The sequence below is a fragment of the Aquarana catesbeiana genome, linkage group LG03, assembly GCF_042186555.1.
Source record: "Aquarana catesbeiana isolate 2022-GZ linkage group LG03, ASM4218655v1, whole genome shotgun sequence".
NCBI classification, from domain to species: Eukaryota; Metazoa; Chordata; class Amphibia; order Anura; family Ranidae; genus Aquarana; species Aquarana catesbeiana.
Genome location: NC_133326.1, coordinates 653,877,559 through 653,895,666, shown reverse-complemented (window position 1 = coordinate 653,895,666; position 18,108 = coordinate 653,877,559). Strand labels below are relative to the sequence as shown.

General features: G+C 43.3%; 1 protein-coding gene across 4 annotated transcripts in view; it reads left to right on the top strand.

The window, feature by feature from the left end:
- The window catches only part of MAST1 (microtubule associated serine/threonine kinase 1), a 138,439-nt gene that overhangs the window by 102,035 nt on the left and 18,296 nt on the right, over nucleotides 1–18,108 (top strand). For all 4 annotated transcript variants that reach the window (XM_073622704.1, XM_073622703.1, XM_073622706.1 and 1 more), the window contains 7 exons: nucleotides 875–984; nucleotides 6,835–6,995; nucleotides 7,108–7,295; nucleotides 10,259–10,441; nucleotides 12,700–12,929; nucleotides 17,275–17,397; nucleotides 17,489–17,625. In XM_073622704.1, the coding sequence (XP_073478805.1) occupies nucleotides 875–984; nucleotides 6,835–6,995; nucleotides 7,108–7,295; nucleotides 10,259–10,441; nucleotides 12,700–12,929; nucleotides 17,275–17,397; nucleotides 17,489–17,625 (1,132 nt within the window). The remainder of the gene's footprint in view (nucleotides 1–874; nucleotides 985–6,834; nucleotides 6,996–7,107; nucleotides 7,296–10,258; nucleotides 10,442–12,699; nucleotides 12,930–17,274; nucleotides 17,398–17,488; nucleotides 17,626–18,108) is intronic.

Sequence of the window (18,108 nt, the reverse complement as noted above, 5' to 3'; positions counted from 1 at the left end):
GGGCTGGGTTACTGTAATAAGATATTACAGGGGTAATAAGACACTCAGGAGCTGGGTTACTGTAATAAGATATTACAGGGGTAATAAGACACTCAGGGGCTGGGTTACTGTAATAAGATATTACAGGGGTAATAAGACACTCAGGAGCCGGGTTACAGTAATAAGATATTACAGGGGTAATAAGACACTCAGGAGCCGGGTTACTGTAATAAGATATTACAGGGGTAATAAGACACTCAGGATCCGGGTTACTGTGATAAGATATTACAGGGGTAATAAGACACTCGGGAGCTGGGTTACTATAATAAGATATTACAGGGGTAATAAGACACTCAGGAGCTGGGTTACTGTAATAAGATATTACAGGGGTAATAAGACACTCGGGAGCTGGGTTACTATAATAAGATAATACAGGGGTAATAAGACACTCAGGAGCCGGGTTACTGTAATAAGATATTACAGGGGTAATAAGACACTCAGGATCCGGGTTACTGTGATAAGATATTACAGGGGTAATAAGACACTCGGGAGCTGGGTTACTATAATAAGATAATACAGGGGTAATAAGACACTCAGGAGTTGGGTTACTGTAATAAGATATTACAGGGGTAATAAGACACTCAGGAGCTGGGTTACTGTAATAAGATATTACAGGGGTAATAAGACACTCAGGAGCTGGGTTACTGTAATAAGATATTACAGGGGTAATAAGACACTCAGGAGCTGGGTTACTGTAATAAGATATTATAGGGGTAATAATACACTCAGGAGCTGGGTTACTGTAATAAGATGCTAGGAGGGGGGTAATATTACATTTAGGAGATGAGGATAATGACATTATTTACTATCCTTTCATATTTATGTGTCTCTTTAGCTCGATCAGATCGTTATCAGCACATTAACTCTTATGATGAAGATGATACAAATGATGAAGACTCTGTAGAGATTCGTCAGTTCTCATCCTGCACTCCACGGTTCAGTAAGGTAAGCCTAAAAATATTTTGTAGGTTCAGTATTTCCTAATGTGTAACTGTGCAGAGTACCATCATTGATAATGGACCAGGATACATAGGTTATGCATTTGCTCTCTTCCCATAAAACAGCCATTTGTTTGCTGTAATAATTCAGCCTTAACAAGTGATAGTGCTGGAGATGAGGTGGTATTGCAATGCATTTAACACATGGATTTGGGATGTGTTTCCTCCATGTTAAAAGGCAGTCCCTGTTTGTTTTTTGTTTTTTACTGATCTTCATATTCTGATGGGCAGGCATGACCTATCCAGATAAAAGCCCTGAAGCCAGACTTACCTTGTCCTTTCCCTTCTCAAGGGTTAGGCTATATGTACATTTCCTTAAAAGAAACTTCCACTCATAGAAATAGGCTGAAATTTCTGGCCTTCCCTTAAAAATGCTGGTTGCCTGTCTGTCTCAGTATTTTAACACACAAACCTGGATAAGCATGCAGGATAGAAATGTCATTGTACAGTCAGAGCTCCCAATCTGCATGCTTGTTCCAATTCAGTAACTTATAAAGTCCTAAAGCAATTGGATCAGCATGATAGCTAGGGAACTACTACTTTCAGAAGGAGAGGTAGTAGTAGCAGCCCCTGTACATCTTCACTAAAGGGTTCCTTTAAATCTGACTATACCAAAGGGTTTACAGTTCTGTTCAGCTCATCTTTTGATCCAAGCATGCACCCCTGCCAGATAATATAACCAGGTTTGACTTGATTTTATTCAATTAAGAACTTACCAGTAAGCTGTTGGCTGGAAAATGCAGGAGAAGAAGTAAACTGATGAGATCATCACTCTGTTCCCTCCTTTTGTTAGCAAGACCCCAGTGCTAGAGTGACAGCACTATGCAAACTGTAGAGCCTGGGTTGGGTCATACTGATGACCCTCCTTCTGAATCCTGTACATTAAATTACAGAGAGGTAAAAAAAAACAGATAACAGACTAACATACTAGCTCATGTAGAAATACATTTAAAGATTGTTAAATAAATACAAATACAAGTTTAATATTTACTTACATTACCATAGCTGAGAACCATATGAACAAGTTGTGAAACGTTTCACATAAACCTCCTCAAAGAATGTCAATGCATTCTATATATTAGTCTGAGCTATGAGAAAGCTGCAAACAAAATATATGTACAAGTAATACAAGTTACGTTATTAAATATTAAACCCATTCAAAGCAAATACAACTCAGAGCATATGATAGGCAGCAACTTTACCCAATAATATGTAAAGACGTGAAAGCAGAAAAGCAGAATGTTACCATATACAGTATCTCACAAAAGTGAGTACACCCCTCACATTTTTGTAAATATTTTATTAGATCTTTTTATGTGACAACACTGAAGAAATGACACTTTGCTACAATGTAAAGTAGTGAGTGTACAGCTTGTATAACAGTGTAAATTTGCTGTCCCCTCAAAATAACTCAACACACAGCCATTAATGTCTAAACTGCTGGCAACAAAAGTGAGTACACCCCTAAGTGAAAATGTCTCAATTGGGCCCAATTAGACATTTTTCCTCCCTGGTGTCACGTGACTCATTAGTGTTACAGGGTCTCAGGTGTGAATGGGGAGCAGGTGTGTTAAATTTGGTGTTATCGCTCTCACTCTCTCATACTGGTCACTGGAAGTTCAACATCGCACCTCATGGCAAAGAACTCTCTGAGGATCTGAAAAAAAGATGGCCTAGTCTATAAAGCCCTGTACACATGACCGGTTTTGCCGTGGGAATAAGCTCTGAAGGTTTTTCCGACGGAGTTCCAACGGAATTCCGCTCAAGCTGTCTTGCATACGCACGGTCACACCAAAGTCCGACCATCCAGAACGAGGTGACGTTCATGTACGACGGGACTAGAAAAAGGAAGTTCAATAGCCAGTAGCCAATAGCTTCCGTCTTGTACTTGCTTCAGAGCATGCGTCGTTTTTGGTAAGTCGGAACAGCACACAGACGAGCGGGTTTCCCGATAGTAATTAGTTCCGTCGGAAAAATTTAGAACATGTTCTCTATCTAAGTCCGTCTGAATTTTCGACGGAAAAAGTCCGATGGGGCATACACACGGTCGGAATATACGATGATAAGCTCCCATTGGACTTTTTCTGACGGACATTCCGCTTGTGTGTACGCGGCATAAGAAGATTGCCAAGACCCTGAAACTGAGCTGCAGCACGGTGGCCAAGACCATATAGCGGTTTAACAGGACAGGTTCCACTCAGAACAGGCCTCGCCATGGTCGACCAAAGAAGTTGAGCGCACGTGCTCAGCGTCATATCCAGAGGTTGTCTTTGGGAAATAGACGTATGAGTGCTGCCAGCATTGCTGCAGAGGTTGAAGGGGTGGGAGGTCATCCTGTCAGTGCTCGGTCCATACGCCGAACACTACATCAAATTGGTCTGCATGGCTGTCATCCCAGAAGGAAGCCTTTTCCAAAGATGATGCACAAGAAAGCCCGCAAACAGTTTGCTGAAGACAAGCAGACTAAGGGCATGGATTGCTAGAACCATGTCCTGTGGTCTGATGAGGCCAAGATAAACTTATGTGGTTCAGATGGTGTCAAGCGTGTGCGGCGGCAACCAGGTGAGGAGTACAAAGACAAGTGTGTCTTGCCTACAGTCAAGCATGGTGGTGGGAGTGTCATGGTCTGGGGCTGCATGAGTGCTGCTGGCACTGGGGAGCTACATTTCATTGAGGGAACCATGAATGCCAACATGTACTGTGACATACTGAAGCAGAGCATGATCCCCTCCCTTCGGAGACTGGGCCGCAGGGCAGTATTCCAACATGACAACGACCCCATACACACCTCCAAGATGACCACTGCCTTGCTAAAGAAGCTGAGGGTAAAGGTGATGGACTGGCCAAGCATGTCTCCAGACCTAAACCCTATTGAGCATCTGTGGGACATCCTCAAATGGAAGGTGGAGGAGCGCAAGGTCTCTAACATCCACCAGCTCTGTGATGTCGTCATGGAGGAGTGAAAGAGGACTCCAGTGGCAACCTGATGGGAGTCCTTGTGAGCTCCATGCCCAAGAGCGTTAAGGCAGTGCTGTAAAATAATGGTGGCCACACAAAATATTGACACTTTGGGCCCAATTTGCACATTTTCACTTAGGGGTGTACTCACTTTTGTTGCCAGCGGTTTAGACATTAATGGCTGTGTGTTGAGTTATTTTGAGGGGACAGCAAATTTACACTGTTATACAAGCTGTACACTCACTACTTTACATTGTAGCAAAGTGTCATTTCTTCAGTGTTGTCACATGAAAAGATAGAATAAAATATTTACAAAACTGTGAGGGGTGTACTCACTTTTGTGAGATACTGTGTATCTTATGCCTCGTACACACGGTCGGACTTTGTTCGGACATTCCGACAACAAAATCCTAGGATTTTTTCCGACGGATGTTGGCTCAAACTTGTCTTGCATACACACGGTCACACAAAGTTGTCGGAAAATCCGATTGTATAGTTTCAAGTTGTATAGTGGTGCACCTTAAGCTAAACTTTTTCTTTTTTTAATTATTATTTGTTAGAGCTGCTTTGAGTTCAGCTTTATAGGGAAACAGCAAAATAAAATGCAGTATTTTATATCACCACAAGATGACAGTGGAGGCTATCTGAACCAATCCACTGCACCAGAGTTTATATATATATAGGTGCTGATGATCATCAAGTTCATATGTAGGTTAAGGCTGCTTTCACACTGAGGCAGTTTTCAGGCGTAAAAACCGCCTCCCCTTTCATCTCAGTGTAACTTTTCACGCGGGGTGGTGCGCTTGCGGGACGTTCTGAAAAGTCCTGCAAGCAGCATCTTTGGGGCGGTTTAGGAGCGCTGTATACACCGCTCCCAAAATGCCCTGCCCATTGAAAGCGCTTTGGCAGTGGCGCAACACAGGCGCTTTTAACCCTTTCTTCGGCCGCTAGCGGGGGTTAAAAGCGCCCCACTAACGGCCGAAAAGTGCACCTAAAACGACGTTAAAGCGCCTCTAAAATTAGCTGCGCTTTACCGCCGACACCCGGCGCTTTCAGTGTGAAAGTAGCCTAAAACACAGTCATTAAGTGAAATTTTTTTTTTTGTTTTTTTTTTTAATAACAAACATGTTATACTTACCTGCTCTGTCCCCCCGGCAGCGCTCCTGGCCCCTTCTCTTCATTGGGTGCCCCCATGGAGAGCTGTTTTCTATGGGGGCACTCGTGCGGGCATGCTCCCGAGTCCTGCTGCTGTGTCCATTGACACAGACAGCAGGACTTGGCCCCGCCCCCCGCTCCCGTGTCACTAGATTTGATTGACAGCTGGCTCCTGCTGCTATAAATCTATCCAATTAGGAGCCGAGACAGGGCTGGAGCTGCTGGGCTCATGCTCGTCAATGGAACGATCGGGTTCAGGTAACAGAAAAGGGGGCTTTGGGGGGAAGCTGCAGCACAGAAGATTTTTTACCTTAATGCATAGAATGAATTAAGATGAAAAACCATGAGACTTTACAACTCCTTTAAACTGGGTGAGGAACAGCCAAACGCTGCTACTAAGGTGAGGTTGTAGAAGACAGTTTTTGTCACAGGTCATACACCATGGCAAGACTGAGCACAGCAACAATAGACAAGGTAGTTATACTACATCAGTAAGGTCTCTCCCAGCAAAGATTTCAAAGCAGACTGGGATTTCAAGATGTGCTTCAAGCTTTTTGGAAAAAGGAAAAAGAGGCAATGTTAAGGACCGTAGATACAGTGGTCGGCCAAGGAAACTTTTAATGCAGCAGATGAAAGACACATTATGCTTTCTTCCCTTCGACATCAGATGATGTCCAGTAGTGCCATCAGCACAGAACTGGGGAAAACCAGTAGGACCCAGGTACACCCTACTGTCCAGAGAAGTCTGGCCAGAAGTGGCCTTCATGGAATGATTTCCGGCAAAAAAGCCATACCTCTGACATGGGAACAAGGCTAAGTGACTCAACTATGCATAAAAGCATAGGAACTGGGGTGCAGAAAAATGGCAGAAGATGCTCTGGACTGGTGGTGGGTCAAAATGTGAAATATTTGGCTGTTGCAGGAGGCAGTTTGTTCACCAGAGGGCTGGAGAGCGGTACAACAATGAGGGTCTGCAGGCAACTGTGAAGCATGGTGGAGGCTCCTTGCAAGTTTAGGGATGCAATTCTGCAAATGGAGTTGCAGATTTGGTTAGGATCAGTGGTGTCCTCGATGCTGAGAAATGGAGGCAGATACTTATCCATCATGCCATACCATCAGGGAGGCGTGTGATTGACCCAAAATTTATTCCGCAGCAGGACAACAACCCCACACATACAGCCAATGTCATTAAGCACTATCTCCAATGTAAAGAAGAACAAGGAGTCCAAGAAGTGATGGTTTGGCCCCCCACAGAGCCCTGATCTCAACATCATGGAGTCTGTCTGGGATTACATGAAGAGACAGAAGGATTTGAGGCAGCCTACATCCACATCTGTGGTTAGTTCGCCAAGATGTTTGGAACAACCTACCTGCCTAATTAGTTCAAAAACTGTGTGCAAGTGTGCCTAGAAGATTTGAAGCTGGTTTGAAGGCAAAGAGTGGTCACACCAAATATTGATTTGGATTTATCTTCTGTTCATTTACTTTTCATTTTGTTAACTGATAAAAATAAACTATTAACAGAAATCATTCTTAATTTACAGCATTTTTTTTTTTTACACCCGCCTAAAACTTTTGCACAGTAGTGTATATATATCATGATGATGCTATCAGGTTAAATGTCTGTTTAGCCATTTAAAGTTGCCATTCTGAATTCTGTCCCCATTTTCCAAACGACGCACAGGTGTACAGCAGCATGGAACAGCTTTCGCAGCTAGAGCAGAAGGCTCCCTCTACATCTCAAGACAGCAACAAGCAAGAGAGATCTGAAAGGACAAGCAAGAGGGAGACCCTCGGAGGTGTGACCCTGAGAGATCGCTGCTGGAGGACCGTGTCTCCTGAGATGTAAGTGGGCTCCCCGATTCCCTTGCTTGGCATCCGGTCAATGTTAGAAAATCAGCTAATTAGAAGCTGCAAGGTTTGGTATAAAGGTTACAGATGAGGCATCTTGTTGCAGGAAACATTTTTCAGACTCAGTCGATGCTGACTCCAGCCCCCCACTAGCTGCGAGGCGCCGGTTCTCCGCTCTGGTGGACACCGCCCGTTTTGTGGCCCCTCTGGAAGGGGAGGGAGAGAGCAGGGTGAAGGGCAGCAGTGGAACTCAGCACGGCCAAAGTAAAATCCCCCTGGGGGAGCTAGAACCAGGTGAGTCACCACTGGTGTCATGATATAAGACTGAAATGGCCAAAGAGGCTAAAAGCTGCTGTGGATGGACTGGGCTGTACACTGCATCAAACGGTACTGAATACACATGTGCACTGACAAAATAATTAGTTTTCGTTTTATTCGTTTCTTTGCTTTTTTTGGAAATTCAGAAATCCGAAAAAATGGATTTTAAAATTTTTAGAATTTTCGAATTTCGAATTTCCGAATGTTTAAATTCCGAATTTTCGGATTTTTGGAATTCGAAAATTCAGAAATTCTAAAATTCGAAAATCTGAAAAAAAGAAAGAAAATCAGTAAAATTCGAAATAATAACTAACTAATAATAACTAACTATTAAATTATAGGTATTGGAATTTCCTTTCAAATTTGTCTGCTTGTGAACGTAACGAATACAAATTTATCTGAAGTTGCGAATTATCAGAAATAACGAATGCCGCATCTAAACAAATTAATAATAATAATAATAAAAAGGTTTTATTATTATTATTGGTATTTATTATTATTATTAGATCGTTACGTTCCATTCGTATTAGATATGGCATTCGTTATTTCAGATAATTCGTTCAAATACATTCACTAACAGCCAAATTTGAAAGGAATTCCAATACCTATAATTTAATATTTATTATTAGTTATTATTTCAGATTTTTGAATTTTCAGATTCTCATTCTTTTGAATGTTCAGAATTTCATTCTTATTTTTAGAATTTCCTAATTTTGAATTTCCGGACTTCCGAAATTTCGAATTTTCGATTTTCCGAAATTTTCGAATTTCCGAAATTTTCAAATTTTCAAATTTCCGAATTTCGAATTTCCGAACCTCGAATTTCTGAAATTTGGAAATTCCGAAATTGAAAAATTCGGAAATGAAAGAATTTGTCAAAATTCGTTAAAAATATAATTCGGAACTAAACGAATTGCACATGTCTAGTACTAAAGTTTAGGGCAAACTGCATCCAGCCGTGATCACCGCAGGTAATCTCTGGCTGTGCGACCGATTGCGAATAACTGCAGCTGCCGACAGTCTGTCATTGCACTGTATAGGTTTGGTGGCCCCACCTATCAGCACACAGCTGTCATTCCCATCCGCAAGAATCAGTAGATTCTTGCCCCTGGGATATGCAGCATGGCTAAATACCCCTGTGAATGCAGCCATAGGCCAACATAGTGATGCATACAACATACAGCTGAAGGATGCTCCGCAGGAGCCCTGAAAACTGTTACCAACATCCGTTCTTAATGAATATGTAAACACAAAATTCCATATTCCTGATATGTGCCTGCTGGGGCATGTACTTTGTATGAGAAAGTATCCTGTTCTCTTTGTATCGCTTCATTTGCATAAAATCTCTGGTGTTCCTGCCAGTCCCCCTGCTTTCCTATGTCAAACTGACCACACTAGGCATCACAGCCCATTCACTGGGAAGACCAGTGTGCTGCTACCCCCCCCCCCCCCCCCTTTAGCTTTCTGAGCTCCTAATGCAGCTAAGAACAGAGGGTATGTGATCGCTTATAAAAAAAGGAAAAATAAAGGTATCTATAATGTTTTTAATATACTCTAAATTGCCAAAAGTATTGGGACACCTGCCTTTACACACACATGAACTTTAATGGCATCCCAGTCTTAGTCCGTAAGGTTGAATATTGAGTTGGCCCACCCTTTGCAGCTATAACAGCTTCAACTCTTCTGGGAAGAAGGTGTTCTAACCGGCTGAGGTCAGGACTCTGTGCAGGCAAGTCAAGTTCCTCTACCCCAGACTCACTCATCCATATCTTTATAGACTTTGCTTTGTGCACTGGTGAGCAGTCATGTTGGAACAGGAAGGGGCCATCCCCAAACTGTTCCCAAAAAGTTGGGAGCATGAAATTGTTCAAAATGTCTTGGTATGCTGACACCTTAAGAGTTTCCTTCACTGGAACTAAGGGGCCAAACCCAACTCCTAAAAAACAACCCCACACCATAATCCCCCCTCCACCAAATGATTTGGACCAGTGCACAAAGCAAGGCCCATAAAGACATGGATGAGCAAGTTTGGGTTGGAGGAACCTCACTGGCCTACACAGAGTCCTGACCTCAACCCGATAGAACACCTTTGGGATGAATTAGAGCGGAAACTGAAAGCCAGGCCTTCTCGTCCAACATCAGTGCCTGACCTCACAAATGCACTTCTGGAAGAATGGTCAAACATTCCCATAGACACATTCCTAAACCTTGTGGACAGCCTTCCCAGAAGAGTTGAAGCTGTTATAGCTGCAAAGGGTGGGCCAACTCAATATTGAACCCTACGGACTAAGACTGGGATGTCATTAAAGTGCATGTGCGTGTAAAGGCAGGCGTCCCAATACTTTGACTATATATAGCAATATAGTGTATATATACACATAGTTCTATTTGCTTTTTCTGAATATGATACTTCAACTTGAGTGTCGGAGCTGCTGTCTTGTTAGTTGCCTGCCCTTAAACACTGTCTTACAGCTCCTGAGATTGCATAATAGGGGCAAAAAACAAAGCCCCATAACACACACACATATATACATATATATATATATATATATATATATATATATATATATAATATTATATAATATTCTCAAATGTTATTATAATTATAATATTAGTATATAATATAGGGAAAAAAACATTATTTTATAGGACATATACTATATAGTGCCAACAGTTTGTGCAACAATTTACAAAAAAAAAATAAATTCAATATATTATCTATTACAATCGAAAATGTAAAACGATTAGTCTAAACATGAGCACCTCTTAACACTCTGTATATCATCTCATTCACATAGCAATCATTATTTGACAAAGATTCCCAATTTTTTATTCTTTTCCCCTACCCCCTTTGGTGATGGAGACTATGCATAAACATCAATCTGGTGTACACAATCCCTACATCTGGCTTAATGTAACTCACTTCCTCCATCATCTAGGAGACAAGTCGTCAGAATCTCAAGGGCACCAGGATGCAGACTTCTCCCCTCGCGCCACCAATGACCTTGTTCTGCGTAGGGCTCGTCACCAGCATCTATCTGGGGACAGTGACCGGAGGAGAACCGGGGGGAAGGTTATAAAATCGGCTTCCACCACTGCACTGTCTGTGATGATTCCTACAGGTGCCGCTCAACACTTAAAACCCATCTGCATAGTTTTGCTTTTTTTATGTGATACCTTTACTATGTGTGTATTTACATTTTGTGCTTTTTAAACCTTTTCCTCCCAGCCCTGGTGTCCCTTTAAATAGGTCTCTATGCCCAAGGGGAAGGAAGACTGCCCTGTCATGCGATTGGCTGTCACAGTGGTCACATGATTGTGAGCCTGTCCCCCAACCTTCCCCTCATTGCTAGAGACTGGGAGCTGTCTTTAAGGCTCACTTTGAAGGGTAAAGCCATTCAAAACTGATAAATGATAGTATGACCCCCTGTCATGTTGTTACATGCTTGGTCCTGAGATTTTTTAACATTTTAGTCTTCATATCATCATTCTTCCTAAACCTCAGAATTGCATGACCATCGCACACCTTGGGGTTAATTTATTAAAGGCAAATACAGGCCACAGACAGGATCTTAGCAGTGTGTTGCTTTTCCTTTATCATCCATTCAGCAGGCTGAAGCAGAAAAATTGCTGTATACCTTAAAAAAGAAGGCGATATTACCAGTGGCGGCTGCTCCATAAAGGGCGCCGCTCCGCTAATCCATGCTTCCTGCCTACATACAGGGCCCCGGACACATGGATTTCAATGGCTTTTTTTTTTTAAGCACATGATTTAATTGGCCTTAAAAAAGGGTGGGCTCAGGGTGCAGAGCACTGCGCCCTGAACCCACCCAGTTGCGTGACATTAGCAAATTAATATTTGCTAATGTCTCCCTGTTTATGCTCCCGGCCAATCAGGAAGGAGGTCCTGAGACACGATTGGCCAGGAGTCCTAAGACCCGATTGCCCAGGAGTCCAAAGACCCGATTGGCCGGGAGTGCAAAGACCCAATTGGCCGGGAGGAGAAGCAGTGACCGCTGGGACACGGAGGAGATGGAGGGGGGAAGCCGCAGCCCTGACTTGGATGGGGTAAGTGCTGAACGATCGGCGAGTGAGGGGATTGATGTGGGGTTGCAGGCTGGAGCAACCAGGGGAGGGGAGGGGGCACTGCGCCCTGAGCCCACCCAGTTGTGTGACATTAGCAAATTAATATTCGCTAATGTCTTCCTGTTTCTACTCCCGGCCAATCGGGAAGAGGGTCCTGAGACCCGATCGGCCGGGAGTCCGAAGACCCGATTTGCTGGGAGGAGAAGCAGCGACCGCTGGGACACGGAGGAGTCGCAACTGTGACTTGGATGGGGTAACTGCTGAACGATCAGCTAGCGAGGAGATTGATGTGGGGTTGCGGGCTGGAGCAACCGGGGGGTAGATGTCTCAGGTTTGTTTGCCCCCCCTGACCGATAGAGCACCAGCTGTCACTGGGTGTTACCCTCCTACAAACACCGTTCGAAGGCTTTTATTGCAGAGAGATCACATCACAAAGACAGGTGCAACGTTTCGGAGTCGTGCAGGACCCCTTCGTCAGGCACAAGGGGTCCTGCTCGACTCCGAAACGTTGCACTTTGTGATGTGATCTCTCTGCAATATAAGCTTTTGGACGGTGATTGTAGATCCATGGTGTGATGGTGAATATGTACACTTTCTTGATGTCTCCAGGATCCAGCTGGTAATCACTGCAGCACCCACAAATGATGAGCCTTGTTTTCCAGGAACGTGTGTGATAGGAATATAGACAAGAAGGAATTACCCTCCTGGCTGTGCAGTGTGGCAGAAGATTGTGAATCACAAGATTGGCTGAACAGAACTCCTGAGCCCCAGCCTTTGCTAGCCTACTGAGCCTCGGCCATTTGCGTCCTGCATTTCTGGTCTTCGCTTTTTACTTTGTGGCCTTACAGTGGCCCTTCAAATGTGGATTAGAACGACCAAATCTATATTTATGAAGCCCATTGAAAGCCCAGTTCTGTCAATGTTGACAAAGAACCCATTTATTTTCCAGAGCTTGTAGAAGCTGCTGCCACATATGAAGTATTCAGTTTATAAGCAACAAATTGAGATGCCTAGTCAGTAAATACGAGCCCCAATAAATGAGTTCTCCCCAAGTCGAATGCTGCTATCTTCTCCCCTGAATATCCTAGTGAAGGTGAAGCCAGGATGTTAGTCACAGCCTTCATATCACAGAGCCCTCTGCCCTACCTTTCCTGTGTCTCTGCTCTCTTCAAGGTAATAGGAGGCATCAGCAGCCGGTGATATTGGTTAGAGTTGATGTTGTATGGCATATATTTATATATTGTCTGTATTTATAGTATGAAGCTTACAGTTGATTTCTATCTCTCCAATGCAGTGGAACAGCACAGCAGCTCCCCTCTGGTCAGTCCAATGTCCCCCCGCTCGCTGTCATCCAATCCTTCCTCCCGGGACTCCTCACCCAGCCGTGACTACACCCCCGCTGTCAGCAGCCTGCGCTCCCCCATCACCATTCAGCGGTCAGGGAAGAAGTATGGCTTCACGCTCAGGGCTATACGAGTCTACATGGGGGAGAGCGATGTGTACAGCGTTCAGCACATTGTCTGGGTGAGTGACTGGAAGGAAGGGGATGGTATACATCTTCACCCTCTGAATTTCCACCCATTGCTTCCAATGGAGCTGTTCACACTGCAGCACTGATGATGCAATACCTTAAAGCCCAATTTCAGAATATCTAAAAACCCGCCCTTGCAGTGTGACTGCGTCCACATTGTAAGGGTTAACTGCTTGTTTATGTCTAGATCAGTGATCTCCAAACTGTGGGCCTTCACTTGCCTTTATCTGGCACTTGGAGTACTATTCCACCCACTGACACCAGTGATGGAGCACCATTCCCCCAACTGGGATGCAAGAAGGTGGAAGCACTTACACACCTGTATTCATTCCCTCTACTGACACCATCAAAGGGGCACTATTCCTCCCATTAAAACCAATAATAGGGCACTGATGCTGAGGCATTTTCTGCTCCACAGTCCGGCCCCCCTAAAGCCTGAAGGACAGTAACCTGGCCCCTTGCTTAGAAAGTTTGGAGACCCATTTAAGTTGCTTACCCGATCCTCTGCTCCTCCGACAGACAGCTCTCCCACATACTTCAGCAATGGACTGTTCCTCAGCAGCCTCACATCTATGGTCCCTGCATCAGTCTTGATGATGTCAAAGGATCTTAGACCACTAGAGCACAGGGAAGAAGGGGCCGTGGGGACCATTCTAGAAGCACAAAGAAAACTGCAGTAGTGGAGAATCGGGTAAGTAAAAGTGCTTTACTAAAGCTGGACATACATTATACAATTTTCTTATTCAAGTTCCTTTAGATTTACCTTCAACTATGTAGTGCAAGGGTCTGCCTAATTGCATACAAATTGAAAATGTTTAGGTTTGACCTCATATTATATGGTTTTGGGAAATCTAAAGGAAAATGGTATAATGTATGGCCAGCTAAAGTCCCCTAGACATAAACAAGCAGTTAACGCTTGCAGGAGTTTGACTGCACTTTCTATAGGGGGCATCAATAGGTTTCCTATATGCCTTTTTATTACAGCAAAACTGTTAAGGCAGACAAAGGTCTGAACTTAACTTTCAAAGAAACAGGGTAGAATCTGTAAAAAATATTTGTGGGAAGAAATAAAGTGCAGTGATTGGCATACCAACCACTGTCATATCTTTGAATTAGCAAATTAGAGCAAACGTCGAGTTACTGGTGCCATACAGGGGCGGACTGACAACTCATGGGGCTCCCGGGCAATAGGAGATTATGGGGCCCCCAGGCAATCAGAGATTATGGGGCCACACAGTATACACACACACAGTATACAGTCACACAGTATACACATACATGTACACACAGTATACACAGACAGTTGTAAAAAAAACACAGATTTATACATACTGTCCCTGGTTTTACTGAGGCTGGCAACCCTGATGGGGCCCCCTAGTGGCCCAGGGCCCTTGGGCAGTGCCCGAGTGGCTCAATGATCAGTCCGCCCCTGGTGCCATATGATCTTTTTATAGTCAGCTCCCTGATCTGTCTCTCCAGCCTTCTAAAAAACTGATATTTCCAGGTATGAGGTGCATCTTCACACTCCCCACCATAATCCAGTTTTTTGTGTCAGAGTGACCTACTGTTGGGATCTGAGTGCCGTGACATTGGTTTGTGCCTAGCCATATGCAAATACCAAATTTTTTTAAAGTCGGTATTTGCCTAGGGTCTTATTCATTTTGGACTGGGGTGTCTTCTGCCTTTCGAGGTATCAAAACACACATGTAAGAGGTCAAAGACAGACTTAAGGGGTATGTGCAGGCATTACCCAAATCTACCCCAAACTTCTCTAGAGTATGTCCCAGCTAGGGTTGCCACCTCACCCCTTTAAACCCGAACACATATTAATTACACAGGTTCTGTGGCTGATTAGGTGGTAATTAAACTCACTTGGTGCCTTATCTGCATTTATTTAGCCTCAGAACTTGTGTAATTCAAAGGTGTTCGGGTTTAAAAGGATGAGGTGGCAACTCTAGTCCCAGCATTGTTTCTATCTTTTATCCCAGTCTCCAAACTGTGGCCCGGGGGCTGGATGCGTCTCTTTTTTCGGGCCCTTGGGGCACTATTTCCCCCACCACTGTCAGCAAAAGTGGGGAATAGTTCCTGCTACTGACATTGATAATGCAACACTATTCCTCCCAATGATACCAACCATGGGGCACTACTCTTCCTAATGACACCAATGATGGGGCACTATTCCTCCCACTGACACCAATGATGGGGCACTACTCTTTTTACTAACACCAATGATGGGGCATTATTCCTTCCACTGACACCAATGATGGGGCTTTATTCGTCCCACTGACACCAATCACAGGGCCTTATTTTTCCCACTGACACCTAAGATGGGGCACTATTCCTCCCATTGGTACCAACGATGGGGCACTGTTATTCCCACTGATGCCAATCATAGGGCGCTATTCCTGCTACTGACACCAGTGATAGGACACTATCCCTCCCCCCAATACTAATGATGGGGCATTGTTTTTTCCCCACAGCCCGTCCCTCCAAAAGTTTGAAGGACAGTAAACTGGCCCTTTTTTTTAGAAAGTTTGGAGACCCCTGTTTTATCTAAATCCTGTAATGAGGGTAGATTTTATTTCCCTGTGACATCATCATAACTCTTTAGATTTATCTTTTGCTACAGTGCCTTGAAAGTGCTCATACCCTTTGAAATTTTCCACATTTTGTCATGTTCCAACCAAAACTATAAATGTATTTTATTGGGATTTTATGTGATAGAACAACACAAAGTGGCAAATAATTGTGAAGTGGAAGGAAAATCATAAATGGTTTTCAAAATTTTTTACAAATAAATTTGTGAAAAGTGTGGGGTACATTTGTATTCAGCCCCTCTGAGTCAATACTTTGTAGAACCACCTTTCACTGCAATTACAACTGTAAGTCTTTTTGGGTATATCTCTACCAGCTTTGCACATCTAGAGAGTGACATTTTTGCCCATTCTTCCCTGCAAAATAGGTCAAGCTCTGTCAGATTGGATGGAGAGCGTCTTGCCACAGATTCTCATTTAAATTTATGTCTGGACTTTGCCTGGGCCATTCTAACACATGAATATGCTTTGATCTAAACCATTCTATTGTAGCTCTGGCTGTATTTTTAGGGTCTTTGGAAGGTGAACCTCCACCCCAGTCTCTAGTCTTTTGCAGACTCTTACAGATTTTTTTGTAGGATTGCCCTGTATTTGGCTCCATCCAGCTTTGACCAGCTTCCCTGTCCCTGCTGAAGAAAAGCATCCCCACAACATGATGCTGCCACCACCATGTTTAACGGTGGGGATGGTGTGTTCAGGGTGATGTGCAGTGTTAGTTTTCCACCACACATAGCGTTTTGCTTTTAGGCCAAAAAGTTCCATTTTGGTCTCATCTGACCAGAGCATCTTCTTCCACATGTTTGCTGTGTCCCCCCCCGCATATCTTCTCACAAACTGCAAATGGGACTTCTTATGACTTTCTTTCAACAATGGCTTTCTTCTTGTCACTCTTCCATAAAGGTCAGATTTGTGGAGTGCACGACTAATAGTCGTCCTGTGGACAGATTCTCCCACCTGAGTTGTGGATCTCTGCAGCTCCTCCAGATTTACCATGGACCTCTTGGCTGTTTCTCTGATTAATGTTCTCCTTGCCCGGCCTGTCAGTTTAGGTGGACGGCCATGTCTTGATAGGTTTGCAGTTGTGCCATACTCTTTCCATTTTCGGATGATGGATTTACCAGTGCTACGTGAGATGTTCAAAGCTTGGGATATTTTTTATACCCTAAACCTGCTTTAAACTTCTCCACAACTTTATCCCTGACCTGTCTGGTGTGTTCCTTGGCCTTCATGATGCTGTTTGTTCACTAAGGTTTTCTAACAAACCTCTGAGGGCTTCACAGAACAGCTGTATTTATACTGAGATTAAATTACACACGGGTGGACTCTATTTACTAATTAGGTGACTTCTGAAGGCAATTGGTTCCACTAGATTTTAGTTAGGGGTATCAGAGTAAAGGGGGCTGAATACAAATGCACACCACACTTTTCAGATATTTATTTGTAAAAATTTGGAAAACCATTGATCATTTTCCTTCCACTTCACAATTATGTGCCACTTTGTGTTGGTCTATCGCATAAAATCCCAATAAAATACTTTTATGTTTTTGGTTGTAACATAACAAAATGTGGAAAATTTCAAGGGGTATGAATACTTTTTTAAGGCAATGTATGTATCTGTCCCACAAATATTTTACATAGTTACATAGCAATCCCGTTTTGTTGATACTTCAATTCAGTGGGAAAATCGTGCATCTGTCATTTCCCTGGTATCTTTCTCGGGTAACTCTACCTTTGTTTCTCATAGCATGTTGAAGAAGGTGGTCCCGCCCATGAGGCAGGGCTCTGTGCTGGCGACCTTATCACCCATGTTAATGGCGAGCCGGTTCACGGCTTAGTTCACACTGAGGTGGTGGAACTAATTCTGAAGGTGAGACATTCAGTTCCTCCTTGGTGAAGTAAAGAGAAAGGTCCTCCAGCTTATGCTATAGCATACTTGACTGCTCACCATCTTTCCACAGAGCGGTAACAAGGTTCTTGTCACCACAACGCCTTTTGAGAACACGTCAATTAGAACTGGTCCAGCTAGGAGAAGCAGCTACCGCTCGAAGATGGCCAGGAGAACCAAGAGGAGCATAGGAAGAGAAGGACAGGAGAGGTAAGCTGGGAAAGGTGGAGGGGGCTATGTGGGTCAATAAAGGTCCACTGTAAGGAGCTGGCTAGGGTAGGGTTTTCCAGTGAAGGTTTCAGTGTATTTTAACATGCCATTTTTAAAGTGGACCCCCTGCCACATATTAAAAAGAAAATAGGTCAATAATGAATGTATGTTCTCCTGGGTATTATTGTCACTGGGACTGAAAGTGGGGGATATTCCAAACAGATGTGGTGAATAGCACAACGGAATTGTTGCAGTGGAAAGCATATATATATATATATATATATATATTTAGTAATTTTATGGGTTTGCAATAAATTTAGAGTGCAGCAATCCCCAATTGACTATATATATATATATATATATATATATATATATATATATATATATATATATATATATATATATATATACAGTATCTCACAAAAGTGAGTACACCCCTCACATTTTTGTAAATATTTTATTATATCTTTTCATGTGACAACA